This window comes from Myotis yumanensis, unplaced genomic scaffold (genome assembly GCF_028538775.1).
Source record: "Myotis yumanensis isolate MYYU_CA2020_CCGP unplaced genomic scaffold, mMyoYum1.0.hap1 SCAF_8, whole genome shotgun sequence".
NCBI classification, from domain to species: domain Eukaryota; kingdom Metazoa; phylum Chordata; class Mammalia; order Chiroptera; family Vespertilionidae; genus Myotis; species Myotis yumanensis.
In genome coordinates, this window is record NW_027223759.1 from 44,765,970 (window position 1) to 44,785,676 (window position 19,707).

At 40.7% G+C, this 19,707-nt stretch overlaps 1 protein-coding gene across 2 annotated transcripts in view; it reads right to left on the reverse strand.

Moving 5' to 3' along the window:
* Positions 1 to 15,325: 15,325 nt before the first annotated feature.
* PDK1 (pyruvate dehydrogenase kinase 1) overlaps positions 15,326 to 19,707 on the reverse strand; it is a 33,372-nt gene continuing 28,990 nt past the window's right edge. For both annotated transcript variants that reach the window (XM_070422748.1, XM_070422747.1), the window contains one exon: positions 15,326 to 18,160. In XM_070422748.1, the coding sequence (XP_070278849.1) occupies positions 18,020 to 18,160 (141 nt within the window). In that variant the 3' untranslated portion in view covers positions 15,326 to 18,019. The remainder of the gene's footprint in view (positions 18,161 to 19,707) is intronic.

Here is a 19,707-nt window from a genome sequence, read left to right on the forward strand (position 1 = left end):
CAGTTGATCTGAGCCCTTACTTAAATGTTAGCCACAGCGGCAAGCAATCACGGGGTGGATCTCCGTATTCACTCTCAGAGGGCTCTTTCCTTGAGGTGACCCGGATGGGTCCAGCACATCCAGACCCAAAGAGTCTCTAGAGCAGTGGTTCTCCACCTTGGCTGCACGTTAGAATCACCTGGGAATCTTTTTAAAATCCTGATTTCTGGGCCTCAGCCTCCGGAAATTCTGTTTCTTTGTTACTAATGTGGTGGCCCCACCCCAATCTTTATATATGTATAAAGATTTCTTACAGGAATGGGTTCACACTGTTCTGGAGGATGAGAAGTCCCACACCCTGCGTCTGCAAGCTGGAGAGCCAGGAAAGCTGGTGGTATAGCTCAGTCTGAGTCCAAAGGCTTGAGAATGGGAGGCTGATGCTGTAAGTCCTGTCTGAGTCCAAAATACCAAGAACCAGGAGCACTGATGTCCATGGGCAGGAGAAGATGGATGTCATAGCTCAAGCAGAGACCGGGGGGGGGGGGGGGGGGGGGGGGCGAGAAAGAGAGAGAGAGAGAGAGAGAATTTGCCCTTCCTCCTCCTCTTTGATCTATTTGGGCCCTCAATGGACTGGCTGTTGCTCACCTGCATTGGTGATGGCGATCTTCAGTACTGAGTCTTCCCAATTTAAATGCTAATCTGTTTCAGAGACACCCTCACAGACACACCCAGAAACAATATTTTACCAGGTATCTGGGCATCCTTTAGCCCAGTCAAGTTGGCACCTGAACCATCACAAAGTGGATGGGGAACTTTGGCCAGCCTGAACCATACCCCAGTGGCAGGGGAGCCGAGGTGTCATGATTGGTGGTTCCATCGGGTATGGGAGGAGTTCCTGAGAGGAACACAGCTGCTCTGATACCAGAAAGCAGGAGTAAGTAGTTGAGCCGTAAAAGCAACAGCTGTCACCAAAAGTATTATAAGTTTTTATTTCCTCATCAGACTTTAGTCTAGAATCCTGGTAAAGCTGAAAGGGAGAAAGTCAACCTATTGAATCTTAAGTTAGGAGGACCCAATGAGCAACCTCCTATGGTCTTATGCTATCAAGTGTAGTAACTAAACAATTTCCACCTTGTACTGGTAAGTCTAATGTCAGATTTTTTTCATATCTGTATGTTCATTGGCATTTTTATCTTTAAAACAGCATAGGGTTAGCCTCAGTTTTTAGCCTATGCTGAGGTTTATAGGTCTCTTGTGGAAAGCTAAAGTTAGTGTAAAATCTACTCTGTATTAAATCACAAAGGAAAAATGGCCTGCCTTACCCTGTTGGAATATGATTTATGAGTCCATGCTTCGATGTTTTATTACTACATATCATAACTTTTATTAGTGCTTCCATTAATATTGCCAGTCATGAGCCATAAATTCGACTCAGAGTGTATCCATGGACTTTGATAAAACTTGTTCTGAATCACTAGTTTTTCTGTAAATCATATAAGACATTTGTGTTACAAGAAAGTGGCAATTCACTTAGTTTTGGCTTAGCACTCACATTTTTTTAAAGTGTAGAATCATCGCTGCTCAGAACTACAAAAGCTCTTCGAAGTCCTCTAGTCTCTCTATTTCTCTGTGAGTGGGTGGTAGGCAGTCTGTACATTTAGTGAATGAATGAATCTTCTCCATGATGTCATGCTACTGGTAAACTTATTACCTCACAAGCAGGTTTTTATGAGACTTTTTTGCTGTTGTTGTTTTTGTGTGCTTTTGAGACAAATTCTAATTATCAGAAATCTGCCCTAATTGGTTTTTATTCCTTCGAGTCCCACAGAATTCGCCTATACATCACAGATACTGACCTTGTCGCTTTCAGATTATCAAGGGTTCCTGGGGTTTCTCTTCTTCAGGTGTCATGCCCTCAGTTCTGTCCACTTTCCTCCTGTGTCCTAATTTCCATAGCCTCCCTCATCTTGACCACTAGACTTGGGCCATGTTTCTGATCTCTAGTGGTTCACCGTACTACAAATCTCCCAACCCCTCTATTTTCCGGTCCCCATTTTTGCATCTTCATAGTGACATCTCTGGAGACTGACAAATTATTTGCTGGAGTCCATATTTCAAGACTTTTGTCTGACCAAGACAAACTAAGAAAAAGAAAAAGGCAATGAGATGAGTTTTGTCTGGAATTTTCCTTATGTGGAACATTAAGATTACCAGTCTATGGTCTGCAGCATCCTCTTTCTTCCTACTTTAAAAAAATAAATGGTCCTAGCCAGTTTGCTCCATGGTTAGAGTGTCGGTTCTCAGACCAAAGTGTCATGGGTTCTATTCCCAGTCAAGGGCACATACCTCGGTTACAGGCTCAATCCCAAACCCTGGTCAGGGCACATTCCAGAAGCAATCACTGGATATGTCTCTCTCACCTCTCTCTCTTTCTCTCTCTTCCACCCTCTCTCTCAAAAAAAAAAAAAAAAAATCAATAGAAAAAAATATCCTCAGTGAGGATTTTTTAAAAATGGAGATTTTTTTCCTGGCTTTGATCGTCTGCTTTTCAACCCTTCTCGCTGAACCATCAAAGACTATTACAACTTTCATTGATCTCATCCACAGGTCCTGCTAGGATCCTTGGATGTAGATGTGGCAAGATAATATTTTGAGATGTTACCTAAGATTTTCTTTTCTGAATTTCTTTTACTCTTTGCCCTTCACTCATTTAGTCAATGCATTCATTGCTCCTGGAAATGCATTCATCTCTACCCTGTCACAGAAAAGCAAAGAAAAGGCTTTTAAACTTCTGAAGCGTATGCCTTTGGGGAGAGAAAAACACCTTAGACCCAGAGGGAACTCAGGTCATAAAAATTAGATGGGAAAACACTGTTATCTGCAGTCAGATCAGTTTTGTCTGATCCTACATACCCCCCCCTCCCCCCGCATTCTGTTATCTCCACCCATGATCTAGTAATTCCCTAAATTTCTTTAAACTGGAGAAAGAAAGAGGAGAAACACTCAATATGTTTGAAAATCTAAGAAAAGCCGTTATTGGGGACATTCTACTTCTTCTGGATATGAGAAAACCAACCCTTAAGCCCTGGAAAGAGGCCGGTGTAAGGGTTTTCTCATGTCCAGAGGTAGCAAAATGAGTGGACGTGTCTCTAAATGATGTATCAGGGCAACCTAAAACAGCCTCACAAATCCCTGCTTTCCTCAATGCATCTTTCAGAATGGCAGAATGATTTCTCACGAGCTGAGAGTAGCACAGGAGGTGAAAGTCATGCTGAACTGAAGCCTTAAAAGAGATTAATGAGTGCCAGAAAGGAAAAACCTACATTATTTATTGTAGTGGGTACTGTGGTATTTCACTCAGATTCCCTCCTTAACTGCTTCCCCTAAGGTTAGCACCCTCCCAGAAGGATAACCTGTGTCCAACACCTGACTGATACAAGAATGGAATGGCCCACCCCTCAAGTAGGGACAATTCTGAAGCGCCATCCCGGTTCCAGAGCTCCCAGGATTGACTGAGATCTCAGTGACAACCACATTGCAGGAAAGCTTTCTGCTCTGCCCACCCTTGCCACCCTCACTTCCTTCCAGGTTTACCTACCAAAAACTCTCTCCAGTAAATTTTCTCAGTTCTCCACTTCATTCTGTTTCCAGGGGATTTAATCTAAGACTTCTGCACATCTGAGGTCATAACTTGAGAATTCATCATTCTGTCTCAAGCATATCTATTCCAGGTTTGGAGATAAATTATTTTTGAGGACTTGGTGCACAATTACACTTTTTTCCTTCACTTATCTTTGGCTTCAGTTCTCTCATACCAGTTTTACTTCTACTTTTATCTAATAATAATTATGAAAGTAAAGCAAGGTAGGAACTGGGTGTCTTAACCTTTACTGTATTGCCTCTTACCATCATTATCCAAATATTGGATCAATGTCTCTTTGGCCTTCTTCTTTTTTTAAAGTTCTACTCTCTTAGCAACTTTCAGATATTCAATACAGAATTATTAACTACTAGAGGCCCGGTGCACAAAAATTTGTGCACTTGGGGGGGAAGGGGGGGTCCCTCAGCCCAGCCTGTGCCCTCTCGCAGTCTGGGACTCCTTGGGAGATAACGACCTGCTGGCTTAGGCCTGCTCCTGGGTGGCAGAGGGCAGGCCCAATCCCTAGGTGCAGCCCCTGTTCGGGCTCAGAGCAGGGCTGACTGGGGAGTTGGGGCGCCGCCCCCTGTCATGCACAGAGCAGGGCGGATTGGGAGGTTGTGATGCTACCCTCAGTCATGCTCAGGGTAGGGCTGATTGGGGGGTTGGGGCACCGCCCCCTATCACACTCAAGGCAGGGTCAATGGGGAGGTTGCAGCACCACCCCCTGTGATGCACAGAGCAGGGCCAATCAGGGGGTTGGGGCGCTGCCCCCTGTCACTCACAGAGCAGGGCCAATCAGGGGGTTGGGGCACTGTCCCCCCCCCCCCCCCCCGTCATGCACAGAGCAGGGCCCATCAGGGGGTTGGGGAGCTCCCCCGTCATGCACAGAGTAGGGCCGATAGGGGAGTTAGGGCACCGCCCCCTGTCACACACAGAGCAGGGTGGATCAGGGGGTTGGGGCGCCACCACTGTCACACTCAGGGCAGGGCCGATGGGGAGGTTATGGCTCTACCCTGTCACAGACAGAGCAGGGCCCGTGGGGGGGGGGGGGGGGGTTGGGGCACCACCCTCTGTCACACACAGAGCAGGGCCGATCAGGGGGTTGGGATGCCACACCCTGTCACACACAGAGCCGCAGGGCGATCAGGGGGTTTGGGCGCTGCACCCTGTCATGCTGATCTGGTGCCAGGAGACCTCTTGGCTCCGCTGATCCCGGTGCTGGGAGGCATATTACCCTTTTACTATATAGGATAGAGGCCTGGGGGCCGGCTGGTTTGCCCTGAAGGGTGTCCTGGATCAGGGTGGGGGTCCCCACTGGGGTGCCTGGCCAGTCTGGGTGAGGGGCTGAGGGCTGCTTTCAGGCTGGCGGTTTTGACTGAAGCTCCCAACCACTCCTTTTTTTCTTTTTTTTTTTTCTTCTGGGCCAGCTTTAGCTCTGGCTCTAGCTCTGAGGCTTCTGCTGCTGGTTTGTTTGCCGTTCTATAATCGAAACAATGTATAACTCCAGCTCTGAGATCCCGGCCTTCTATATTTGTTACAAAGTTTCAAACTGCCAGCTCAGAGGCCTGCAAGTCAGGCGGAGAACGTTGGAGTCTGCAGCCACGGGAGCAAGCAAGCCTCATGTTCGCTTCCAGCTACCTGGCTGCCGGCCGCCATCTTGGCTGACAGTTAATTTGCATAAGGATATGCTGATTCGCCAATGGGAAGGGTAGTGGTCGTACGCTAATTACCATTTTTCTCTTTTATTAGTGTAGATAGTCACCATGCTGTACATTACATTCACATGACTTATTTTTTAACTGGAAGTTTGTACCTTTTTGCCGCAACCAGCATGGCTAGGGTTCAAGATCTAAAGAAGGGGCCGATGCACAAATGAAAACACTAGACAAGAAATATGAATTATTAAGGGGTGGGGCCAGGTGGTAACCTCTCTCTAGGAAAGGCACACTGAAACCTGGCCTTGCTCGCTTTTATTCAATTTTAGATACATATCTTGCCCTCAGTAAAGTATGGCAAACAGGTAGCAGACAGACAGTCTCAAAGGTCAGTAAAGATCAGTAAAGATTTACTTTGAGGCTATCAGGTCAGGAAATTGCTTTGAGCCATCACTACCTCAACACAGAACAATTGGTGCATAGCTTTGGCCCTGCCAAACTCAAAGTCCATCAGCCTTCTGAGTTCCTTGATGCACTCTCATGATAGTATTGACAATGGATGGCTTCCCGCACCTTTTGGCCAACTTCTTTTGAGTAAACTAAAAAGAACCCCTTGCTTTGTCTTTAGCATTTTTCAAAGTCTCATTGTAAGGTTTTAGCTTTTCTTTTTCAAATTTATAAACTTCAGTAATTTTATATATTGGATGACAACTTCAGGCTCCCAAGCTAGTGTATAGAGACCTCTTTTGCAAGTCCTACCTAAAGTGGTCTAGCATCTGCCTTTAGAATGTAGGGTAACTGGCACCTTTTAGTTTATTTGCAGACTTGAAAGCCTCAGCTAAAACTGATATAGAAAGAGTCTCATTTAATGTTGTATCACATCGGCAATGACCTAAATACACACCTGTCACTGAGTGTTTGATTCTGACCTATCTGTTACAATGGAAAATGATCTAAACCCCTGAAAGTATTCATGGTGATTTATGGGTGAAATCATATTTGAAAAATGTTACTCTTAAGTAAAAGAATAAGTTGTTGAAAAATGTAAGCAAACAGTGTTTGTGTTTTTATTTTTAAAAGACATGTGTTTGGCGTGTTTATACAAATATACATATATCCAAATATAGTAACAGTAATCATGTATGAAGAGTAGGATTGTGGAAGTTGAGAAGTGCAGAGGGGGGGAATTTATTTTCATTTAAAGTCTTATGTATTGTTTGACTTTTTTACTGGTATAATAACCAATCATTATTTTTATAAATTAAAAAAAAAAAAACAGAAAAAAACACTTTAGTGATAGTGTATAGTCTATGCTGTTGTGTTCTATTTTTCTATTTATGTTAAAGTGGATTTTCCAAAACCACTAGCCTGGGAGACAGAAATATGGGTTCCTCAGTTAGCGCTGCCATTATGCAGAAATATGCTATCCAAGACGGAGCATTGTTTTATAGCTTTTTAAATTATCCAAATAATTTAAAAATATTTATGAATTACAAAAGAACATATAGACCATATATGCAAATTATGTATCAGAATTTAATAAATCTCATGAACCTGCTATCCAGCACACAAGTTTTGCATTTATCATCCTCTCACTTTTTTAGAAAATATAGTTTTACACAGGCCTAAGCATCAGTGTTTTGTTTCATTTGTTTTTGAGCTTATAAAGATGGTATCATGGAGTAGGAGTCTTCTGGGAATTGCTTTTCACTCAACTTATGTTCCTAAGATTTATCTATGTATGCAGTTGTAGTTCATTGATCTTCACTGCTGTATATTACTTCATTGAATAAATAGAATATACCAAAATGTATTTATTTCCTAGCATTGGATTTGGGGGATATTTCCAGTTTTGTCTGTTATTACCAAAAGTGCTGCTTCAAGCATTCCAATACATGTGCATGTTTCTCCAGGATATATATCTAGGAGTGGAATTTTAAATCACAGGGCATGTCAATGCGTGACTTTATAAGAAACTGCCACGTTGGTTTTGAAAGTAAGCTATAAATTTGCACATCATCATAACATACGCTGATAGTTCACGCTGACCCATATTTTCACCCTTGGCTTTGTTAGGTTTTTAATCTAAGGAATATAAAATAGTATCTCAATGTGGTCTCAATTTGCATTTCTGTGATTACTGAGGAGGTTGAGCAGAGATATATATGTACAATTTGGCCACATATTTTTCTTCTGTAAAGCACCTGCTCATAGCTGCATACCCACAGTGTCTCTTACATTCGTAGGCACTCCATAATGTTTCTTGAATAAATGAATGAATCTCCATATAGCAAAATGAGACTTAAGAGATGAACTTGTTAATTTAAGAAAGATGTTTAACCACAGGCCCTACTTCCCTTAAATTATAGTTTAATAACTTCTCTTGTGTAGCCAGTTCAGTGTAACTGATTCTTTTGCATAATTTTTTAAAGATTTTTAATTGATTTTTAGAGAAAAACATCAATGTGAGAGTCTCCTGTGGTGACACCCCCTACTCAGGATGGAGCCCACAACCCGGGCATATGCCCTGACCGGGAATCGAACCAGCAACCCCTCAGTGCCCAGACAACGCTCAACCAACTGAGCCACAGATGACTTTGCAGATTAGTTATCTTTGAGGAAATGGTGCTCTGTTTTGATTATTTAGTTTTAATGGCAATAGAGCAGTTCTCAACATTGTTCTAGTGGCTGGACAATGCAAACAGTGCTGTTTTCAGAATACTACACATTTTTCAGAAAATCATGAAATACTGGATCTAATTCCAACAAACAAAGTAGAGGTATTTTTTTTCTAACAGAAAGTGGCTATTGTAAGTAAATAGTATAAAATCACATCCACAAAACTATGTTCAAGAAAAAGTATAAACAGAAATCCCTCTTTATTCCTATCACCGAGGCACCAAATTTATGAAAATAGAAGAAAACTTAATATTGAGAAGATTGTGTCTATCCATCACCTTAATTTTTATGATAATTTTTCCTAAGTATTTCAAAATTAGAACTAGGTTATTACATCGTTTTAGCTGATAGGTGTCCCCCAAAAGTATGATTTTAAATCACCTTTCTCAAAGGAGTCTGGATAGGTGAAGCAGTCATTGGCAGCAGACAAGCTCAAATAGGAATGATACTTTTCTAAGTCTTCTCCAGCATCTCTTCTGAGGAAGTCATGGAGGTGTACTACTCAGGTCTCCCTCCAAAAAAGAATCTACCAACCTGTAATTCTCAATCCCTTCACCTTTTCACCCAGTCCCCCAGATTGGTAGTTACAAAATAGACGTGGAGATGTAAAGTACAGCACAGAAAATGTAGTCAATAATATTGTGGGCCCTGGAAATATCAGGGGAATCACTTCGTAAAGTATATGATTGTCTAATCACTACGCTGTGCACCTGAAACACAAAAATTATCATTGAAAAAGTTAAAATTTAAAAAAATAAAATAAAAGGATTCCTGGTTAACTACCAAGCGTGAGTTAGCTGACAAGCTCCATCTGTTGGTGCCTTCAGGCTCTGCTCCAGCGTTTCAGCCAGATTCTTCCAGAGTAGCCCAGCCAGTGGCTGCGCATGAGAGTGAGGGTACCGGCCATCTCTGTCCTGAATGGGATCCTCGTGGGCAATCTTTGCTCCCGGGCTCCTCATATGTTAGCCAAGGCCGTCAGACCTGCATCATGACCTGAGGCTCTCCCTGCCCAATACTGTTCCCTCCCCAGTTCGTCTCTAAATTGTGTTCTAGTTTCCTCTCAATAAGTCTTTTGCCCTACAGCACTAACTGTCACAGCATCTGCTTCCCCGGGTACCCAACTGATACAACTTTTCTGCAGTGAGGGCGTTAATGAAAACATTAGCTGCAGCATTTGTTTTTACTAACATGCATATACAGCGTGTAGATGGCTGAAGTCTATTACAGGGGAAAACTATTGGTAAATCTTTCATCGAACCTTGGATTGATAGAGCAGTGGTTGAGCTTATGAGAGCATAAACATGTTCCCATCATATAGGACTTTGAATTTGAAAAATTTATCAATAGCTTGAAGATGCTTTACATTTTTAAAAAATTACCCACAGCAGCAATGTTAAAAAACCTAATGACATCATTATTTTATAATACTGATACTAATGGCTATCATTTATTGAGTACTTACTACATGGCGGGAAATGTGCTAAGCATTTTGCATACGTTATTCCTTTTAGTTCTAGAGGCTGTAGTCTGAGTGATATTAAGTTTTGAATTAGTTATTTGGTCTTAAGAGTTTCAGCTTTAGCCAGGAAATACATTAGCACTGGATCTGGAAATTGATATCCTGGCTATAAAGTTAATGTATTCATTCAGATGTTAATGTATAATGGTGGCTCTTGGAAACAGAAATGTTGTGTTATTAGCTTAGTCCCATGAAGTGCATATATCATAGGAGTGATTAAGAACTTCCAACTACATTACTTATTTAGAAAAATACAATTTTCTCTATGTGAAAAAAAAATCCCACTTTTAAATGGGGGTTGGAAAATTCTGATACAATAAATCGGTCTGACATACCATTTCCAGCCATGTATTTCTTTTAAAATCTGACTCCTCCACAAACTTAGATATGAAAAGCATTATTGTTATACAGGGGGGTGTCAAGGGTGGGGAAAGTTGCCTGAGAATGGAATCAACATTATCAGATCCCAAAGTTGGGAGTGCCAGAAGCCAATTCCAGCATGTCAGCAGGGCTGAATCATCTGGAGGTGGCTGAGGGCATTTCCCCAAACCTGAAACGGATGCATAAAATGATTGCTTGCTGCCAGACAGCTAAGGGCATCTTAATCTACATGTTATTGCCTCCTACTGGCCAAACACCTGAACAGCCATAGGCAGTTTTTCCCCCAATCTGACAATGGATTCTGTATAGCAGCCCTACCCTTTGATGTGTATATCCACCTTGCCTTAGGAGAATTTGTGTTAATAAATACCAAGGAGTCCTGAGACGAGAGAACTTAGTTCCTTTAGCTAAGTCTTCTCTGACTCCCCAAGATGCCTTTCAAAATTATGTTTCATCTCTGGACTCTTGATTAATTTACACACGGTGCTTCTCCAGATTCCTGAACCCTTCTAGATGCTGGATCAAGAACCCCAACATTATGGGAGCCCTGGCCATTTTCAATGGGGTTGGATTTTGTCAAATACTTGTCCTGTGCCACCTGATACCTGTCACAGGATTTTTCTTCATTAGCCTGTTTATATGGTAGATTACGTTGATTGATATTTGAATGTTGAACCAGCCTTGCATATATGGAATAAATTCCACTTGGTCATGGTATATGCTTCTTTTTATACATTGTCAGGTTGAGTTTAAATTTTTTTTTTGAGATTTTGCATCTAAATTCTTGAGAAATATTGGTCGGTAGTTTTGTTTTTGTACTGTTTTTGTCTGATTTTGCTGTCAGAGTAATACTGGTTTTATAAAATAAATTGTAAAGTGTTCCATCATCTCCTATTTTCTGAAAGAGATTATGTAAAATTGCCATTAATTTCCTTAAATGTTTGTAGACATTTCCAATGAAATCATCTGGGCCTGGAGATTCCTTTTTTTGGTTAAAGTACAAACTGGGTTTCTTTAATGGTTTCTTTAAAAGACTCATCAGATTATCTAGCTCATTCTGGTTGAGTATGGGTGTTTTATGGTTTTCCTCTTTGAGAAATTTATACTGTATGAAGTATTTTATATTCGGGATTTAACTATAGACTTGTTAATCATGACTCTAAACCTTTTCTGAATACAATGTTGGGGGGTTGGTTTGTTTTTCCTTCTTCCACCCTAAATCTCTGATTTTATTGGTTAAACTAGGGGCCCAGTGCATAAATTCATGTGCCTTGAAAGGAACTTGGCCCATCCTCTGCACTCCCACCAGGACCCACACACTGCAGCCCCTGGTCCCCTCTCTGCCACACCCCCCCAGAGTTACAGCCCCCCAGCAGCAGCAATTGCCGAATCCTAGGGCTAAGGGAGCCAGACCCGTCACCGTGCTCTCCCTGCTCCCATGCAGTCCCACAGTCGCTGGCCCCGCTCGCACCTGCTGATGGCGTGGAGTGACTTGGCGCCAGCAGCAAATGAGATTGGGGCCAGCACCATCAGCGGGTGCAGGAGGCAGCTCTGGTGCCAGCTGCGGGTGCTGAGGGGGGCCACCACCGTCAGTGGGTGCGGGAGGTAGCTGCCGGCCCCGATCACCCCTCAGGAGCAGGGGAAGGTGGAGAAGCCCTCAGGGGCAATCGGGGCCGGCAGCCACTGCTCACACCCACTGACAGCACCAAGCGATTGGGACTGGCACCAGGCGCCGGCAGTAGGTGTGAGCAGTGGCTCCAGCACCAGCAGTGGGTGTGAGCGGGGCTGGCGCCGGCAGCAGGTACAAGCACCGGACAGGGCCACAGTGCGCAGGAGCAAAATATTTTCAATAACCACCAGAGGCTTGCCCCAATGACAGTGACTGGCGCCTCACCTTGGTCTGGCGCCCCCACTCATCTGCTCCACCATCCTGCTGCGGCCAACACCCACCATGTTCCATGCTCTGTCACCTGCTGCCAATGCCTGCCATGTTCCACTCGCGCCCCCTGGTGGTCAGCACACGTCATTGCAACCAGTCATTTGGTTGGTTGTTCTGCAGTTCGGTCTATTTGCATATTCGAGGGATATATATATATATATATATATATATATATATAATCAGATTAAAGGTAAATGATTCAGTTTTTATACTACCCAAATCCCAAGACTATAACAAGTGTTTTACTTGAAATCATATATGGAGTCTAGAAAGTAAAAACCTTCTTCAATAAAGTATTTAAATAATACTTCAAATTTGTATTTTTATGTTTATAGCTGAATTGGTCAGGGATAATATGGAAGACACAAATGAAGTATTTTGAATAGGAGATTTGGAGCAGAGAATTGATTATACAAATGGTAAGAAACTAAAAGAGCAAAGAGGCAATTATAAAGTAATCCAAATATTAATAATTGCATGAACATAAGTTCTCAGTTCCATCCAGGGCTGCAGAACGAAAGGGAAGACATGTTACAAAAACCTGGGTGTGACGAGAACACGTGGCTGGTGCCGGGACCTCCAAGGTGTTGTGCTCAGGGTTCTAGGGGCATTAGGGGCTGGGATGCCGAAACACTCTGGACACCAATCTGTCTGTCAAGTGATAACTACAGAACAAGAGCGACAAGCAATCAGTGACGCAGTAACCCATTTCAGAGAAGACATCAAGAACCACTGTTGAATAGACATAAACCTGAAATAATAGGTTACAGAATTCACAACAAAGATATAGATGGACAAGAGATAATTCAGCTGGAAAGTTATAAATTGAAAGTGAATGCAGATGGTGACTCATACTCATCATTAGAAAACTACTAGTACAGATTGAGCTCAGGGCCTAGTACATGTGTGGGATGAGTAATTCGGGTTACTTTTGGAACAATATTGCAAATAGAAACAGCAGAATAAATCATGCCTTCCGATGATGAGCATTTAAGGAAATGTATGTACCCATTTTACATACCTAGCATCCAGGAGTGCTTCCTTTTATGTCTTTGGGTTGTTTTGAAGAATGTCTTTGTTTGTGGTCTTTATAGAGTACAGTGGGTAGCTTAGTGCCTGCAGCAATAACACTGCAAACTGCAGTAAATCAAATTCACTTCATTTATAATGCTTCTGAGAAAAGTTAGAGAAAAACACAAATCTTATTTCCTTTATAGCAAGTAAAATTTCAGATTGTGTTTAATATGGTACTCAACAGGAAAAAAGGCCGGTTGTTTATGCTGACAGGTAGTAAAAGCTGTCTTTTATCTTGTTAGAGGTTCTTGACTATAGTACCACAATGTCCCCCCCTTCTAAGGACAACCAGAGACTCTTCCATTCGACTGTGTTCAGTTTTTACTTGAGAGTCATTTTCTGGGTGGACTTGTCATAGCATTACACAGAGCATCCCTATAACTTTCTCTTTGAATTGAAATCAAGTGCTGCTATCTGCTGAGTGGAAATTAACAGTGCATGCAGTGTGCCATCTAAAAAACACCCATTATTAACTTTATTCCTTTAGAAAACATAGGTCTGAAGCAAAAACAAAAAAATAGTTTTGCCTATTGTAATTAAGTCACAATAGCCTTCCACGATTTGGGACTGACTTGTGTTTTTCATTATAGAAATTCAAAATGATATCATTTAATGTGGCTTATGAAAATGTCAATTATCTAGGGAGCTTCCAAACTTTCTAAAAATGGGATCCAATCAACTGAGTGACTCTTAAATGATATGGGGAAAGAGAAATTTAATTCTATGATCTAGAAAAGCCATCTGAGTATGCTGTTTATATGTTGTCTTTTTAGTCCCAGTGTTTGAATACCATAATGGAAGACATCTTACTATAAGACAATGGCAAACATGCTGTGGCTTTTTATATTTGAGTTAAATTTTAAAAAGCCCTGGCTTCATAAATGTTCCCTAAAGGAATTTTTCATCTTTTTAAAAATTTGTCAACATTTCAAATAAAAACTACCAAATTTCTGACAATAGTCTATGTGACAACTGTAGGAATTATACTTCCAAACTTTCAGAAAGTAACTCCTGGATGAAGACAACACTCAAATGGAAGTTTCTCTGGTTTATCTACTAGAATAAAAATTGTATATTTTTGCTCAAAAGTCTCTAATTTGACCGAGTAAAATATAGCTGTCCTATTCCTCAACATAAACAACAGCTTTTCTAAGACAAGATAAAAAAGACTGAAGTTTTGTAGCAAAAACTGCCAATCTTGTCCTTCGCAGTTAAAGTGGTTAGTGTTGACTAAAGGAACGGGAAGACTCTAGTAAAAAGGGGGCAATATAATGTATAATTTTTTCCAAACATGTAAATGGAACAAAAGGTGCAATAGTTTAAAAATGCCAGAAATAACCAAACCAGTGAGGTATTCTTTGTTGACACACCATATTATAGTATTTTTTCAAGCACATTTGGCTACACTGTAAGAAAGTTAATTATTGCAGCCAAAAGTTAATCATATATGATAAAAAGTTCCTCCAGCAAAAGCCATGTTTGCAAATGAGCTATCTCAATCCTGATTATTCATCTGTTAAAATGACACATTCATGTCACAGCAATTGAAGACATAAACTGAAATTGGGTGACTGATTTCTGACTTCCTCTCTGATTAGCTCTTTACAGGCCTTTTCAAAATCTATATTTATAAAAGCCTAAGCGACCATTAGGCCTGAACGACCGGAATGACCAATCAGTCACTATGACATGCACTGACCACTAGGGGGCAGACACTCAATGCAGGAGCTGCCCCCTGGTGGTTAGTGCACTCCCACAGCCAACCTCCCACGGCTCCTCGTCCCGGCTGGCCGGGACCCCTGATAGGCCTCGATCCAGCCAGGCCGAGGGACCCCACCCGTACACAAATTCATGCACCAGGACTCTACTTACTTATTTAGTGTAAAGTTACTCAGAGAGCACTTAAATACAACCTTTCAAAAATCACACAACAGCCCTGACCAGTTTGGCTCAGTGGATAGAGCTTTGGCCTGCAGACTGAAGGGTCCCAGGTTTGATTCTAGTCAAGGGCATGTACCTTGGTTGTGGGCACATCCCCAGTAGAGGGTGTGCAGGAGGCAGCTGATTGATGTTTCTCTTTCATCAATGTTTCTGACTCTCTATCCCTCTCCCTTCCTCTCTGTAAAAAAAAATCAATAAAACATTTTTTTAAAATCACACAACATATTCATTTATGCAGTAAGTCATCGGTGGATGTTTGGATAATGAAAATCTAGCATTAACTCCTATCTTAAAAAACTCTCCTCTGTCTTTCTCCATTAGAATAATATGCATTGGAAAGCTAAGTTCCAAACACTTCCTCTAACTGAAGATAGTGAAGTTTAGTGCAAGCCACCTAGCTACAACTTTTTGAATTTTACAGAATGTTGACCCTTGATGATGTAAAACTTTTATTTGAAAGACATGATTATATTTTCAAAACCCAAACTGTCCCAATTTAATTTTCAAAATAAGAACTGTTCCATGTTTTCAGTTTATTGCCATTCACAACACATTTTATAAAATAACCTGGTAGACTTCCACTTCAACATCTTCACAGTACAAGAAGGTGATTGCTATTGAGTATATCTAAAGCCAGCCAGTATTTTGAGTATAGAGCAGAATATTTTTGCAGTTTTTCCTAAAAAATGTTGGCACATTCATTAAATGCCCATGTTATAAAAACCACTTAGTATCAATTCCTATCCTTCAGTATATTTTCGTATCTACATAGCATCACATTAAATGTTAATGGGCAAAAGAGTAAAAAAATCTGAAAACATTTCAGTTTTTAATTATTTAAAACCAACTAGCAAAAATCTTCCCTCCAAATAGTTTTATATGTAATTTTCCGTCCATTACCACAATAACAAAGAGCTATTATACTTTAAAAAGAAGCTAAAGAAAAAGATTTCACTTTTCCTTTCAAACACGATTTCTTAGCTATTAAATATAGAGGTAAAACTTTAAATGTGGGTTTAAATTGGGATGGGTGAGAAGAAGAGTCATAAGTAAAAACATCAAGTTTATGTCAGTTGTACAAATGTCTCATTTAGGAAAGAAAGTAGAAATTTTGATTCAAAAATTCTAAAATATTTTGTCATTACAAGAAACGTGTAATTATTTTTTCTGGGGTCCTGGGGGCGATGGTGGGTTGGTAGGTGGGGCTCCTGAACTACTTTTTCGCTCCCTGAAACAAGACTCTGGCGGAGGTGTCTGCACAGCTGTGGGCGGGAAGCAGCCAGAGAGGGGAGGGATCCCGGGCCTGAGGGGAGGAGGCCAAAAAGGTCGCCAGGCGGCTGCCTTGGTTTAGACAGGCTCCTACTACTGTCGCCTCCCCATTACCCTCCTCTCCCCCCAGAGCCCGGGGCACCACAGACACCGCTGCCTCCCAGGCACATTGCACTAATAACATCATCTATTAGCATACCCTATTGTTTTTCACAAAATCCATAATAAAGGAACAATAGGTTAGGCAAAAGATCTTTTTTTCCAACATTTGCTCAGATTTGTGAATTAGCCCCTGCAAAAACACCTCCAAGAATCATCCTCTCTCCAATCAGGGTTCTAGACTAACTGCCTTTCAGCAACCCTCCCACTTTACAAACTTAAATATTGAATTGTTAAACTTATAGAATGCTTTTGAGAATGAAGTGTTTCAACTCAATGTATTTTCCAGATAAAGTTCCCCCATTTAAGTAGTAAAGCTGTTCTTCAAACATTTTTAATCTTACTTTAACATTTATTTTCAATGTATTTCCTTGTCACCTTAAAAGAAGATGAGGTATCACTAAACCATCTCCTAACTTCCTGGTCTCCCAGACCCGGCGGCTGACTGGTGGCCCGCAGACACAGCCTGGGCCCCAGCTCCGATTCTGGGCAACTTGGGCCACACTCTGAGTCTCAACACAAGGGTGACACCACCTGCTCTGTGTCCCTTTGTTTTAAAGCCCAATAGAGTTACCATGATATTCCCAAGTATCTGTAGATTATAAATTACCATGCAAATGCAAAGGATTGCTGTCATAAGCCCCAACTGGCTTTTTCCTGATAACAAAGTCTAGATATTTCTTATAAAGTATATGTCCTTTGCCAAGACGTGCGTTTATGGTTCTGATCCTTCGGTTACCTACTATTCCCCAGTTGTCATTTTGTCTCCTGCTTCAAATTATGCTTCCAAGTGCACCAGGCTTGAGATTCAGTTTGTCACTCCTACCGTCTAGAAGTCTGACCTTTGTAGAGGTGAAAACTAAAACCTGAAGATCTCTGTTCCTTTAGTAAATGTGGTATCATCATTAGTCACTTTAAAAGAACGATTCCCTAAGTAGGTGATGCGTCAGACTCACTGAGGCAGCATTTTAGGAGAGTAATTCAGTATGTCTGGAGTAGGAACCAGAAAAGCTCTTTCTCAAAAGCTCCCCCAAGTAATCTCAATAATCAATGGTTCAGGTTTTGGGACTCACTGTTTTGCCTACAATTTCTTCTCCAGAATGTTAGCAGCTGCTAGTTAGTTTTCAGTATAAAAATTTCTCCTCCTGCTCGTCACAAGCACATTCAAAGTAGACTGCCCTCAATCTAGGCTCAGATCCATAGGGAACTAGTCATTATAATCCTTTGCAATAAAATTTTAAAGTAACTTCAGAGCTAAGATAATGCATTGAAGCTTTAAGGTGTGTGGATCTATACTAACAGGACAACTGTTTCTGCTTTACTTGTAGTTAGCACTTCATGGTAAACATGAAGACCATCTTACTACAGCTGCCACTAAGTAAAGGAAGGCAGAACTCCTGCCAATAACAGGAAAATGGTTAACTAGCTAATCAGTGTTACTAAAAAAATGTTCCAGCAGACACACATGAAAAATGAAAGGTATTTTACAAAACCACTCAGCTTCCTGTAGAAACCCAAAGAAGTCTACCATAAAGGGAAAAGTTGACCAAAACTACGGTTGTTTAAAAATATGTTCACTTAACTGTGAAAATATAAGTGTCAAATAGGTACAGTTTTATCCTTGAGGAGGTTTAATAGGCATAAACGGAATTCAGTTTTCGTTTATTCTATCCAAATAGGTGTGAAAAGGACACGGAATATTTGGTATAATATAGTTCTAAACACCATCCCCTCCAAATTTAATACAAAAGCCACATTTGGATTTCCTAGGGGTCCAAGTGTGTCTAGGCACTGCGGAACGTTGTCATGTCCTTTGGTTCTCTACTGGGGACACACCAGTCATCAGCTTCATGGATGGTTTTGTAATGCTTCCAGGCAGCTTTGTTATACACTGGGAGTTTTTCTATTGATTCTGTTGACAGAGCCTGAAAGAAAAGCAGGACCTAAGTCTGGCGTGTTTTTAGGATCCAGTATTTAAGAAAACATACAGTGGCAAAAAGATGACTACAAATTAAACAATACTATATTGGCTATGAATTTTATTCATCAGAACACTGTCCCCACACGTTTTTAAGTCGTGTACATACTTGAAACGTATTATTGACTGAGTCTATGGCACTGCCTGGTGTGCACGTTGACTAAATTTGTTGCTTGCGGTAATTGTCCAGGCAGCCTGGATGCCACTGGGTTGAAATTTTACACAAGTGTAATAGATGCCTCTTCTAAGACATGACCCAGAACAGAAGTTGGTTCATTTAAAAGTCATGTAAGTATAAAAGCACAAAAACTGACATATGTACCTTAATATATAATGGTACAATCACTTAATGAACTCTATTTTAATTATTTATTAGAATAAATACATTTTTTCAGTATAGTCACTGTACTTTAAAAAATTCAACATAGTATTATTATCAATAAATATAAAACTATGTCTAAGGCCTCTTGGCTTTCACATGAACCATTCTTGGCCCTGGGTTTGACCCTCTGTCTTTTCCTCCTGCCATTAGGGCCACCAATGTCAGTTACAGCACATGTGTTTCTGCATCATGCATAAGTTCATGTTTCCAACATAACATTGCATTAATTCACTATTCTTTTTACCTTCATGTAAGTCACTGGAACTTGAAATAAACTATGTTCCTCATTATCTTCTTCAAAAGAATTTCACACTTAATTTTACATAGGCATTCCCCAAGATGTAAAAAATATTGAACTATAAATTTCACTCTAATAATGCTAAGGAAGGTATTTAACATTGATGATTTTAATGATTCTATAAGACTTCTTGTCATCTATTTTTTCCAAAATGGAACTAAAAACCTTACACCTATATATTCTCTTTGTGCCAGAAATGCTAGCACCACTTGATCTTATAGACTGGATCAAAGATGTTACATGTAATGATAAAAATATTGCCTTCGCGTTGCCCTTTTTAAGTTCCTTACAATTGAGATGGTTTAAAAAAGGAAAAGAGAAAGAATTATTATCTTGAAAGAATTTAACCTTTTCAGATAAATGTATTTTTTCCAATATAGTCTTCAGCATTTCCTGTAAAACAGGTGCCATCTAGTGGCCAGAATAAGAAACTAGAGCCACTAAATAGGTACCAACATTTTTAACCAATTCAGTGGATTGATGGGGCTCAGTGTTCTCCATCCCTGGACAATATACTGATCTCTGCATAAACACATAGAACATCCAAGGCCAATAGGCTCAGTGCCTCTGCTCCCACCAAGTGAGCTACAGGCTCACCAAGAGTCTCCTGTGCTTGTTCCCAAATCTGTTTATGCCATGTTATTTGTTATTGTAAATACATAATCCAATCAGGTATTACTTAAAGCAGTGGTTCTCAACCTTCCTAATGCCGTGACCCTTTAATACAGTTCCTCATGTTATGGTGACCCCCAATTTCACTGTTACAAATTGAACATAATTAAAGCATAGTGATTAATCACAAAAACAGTATGTA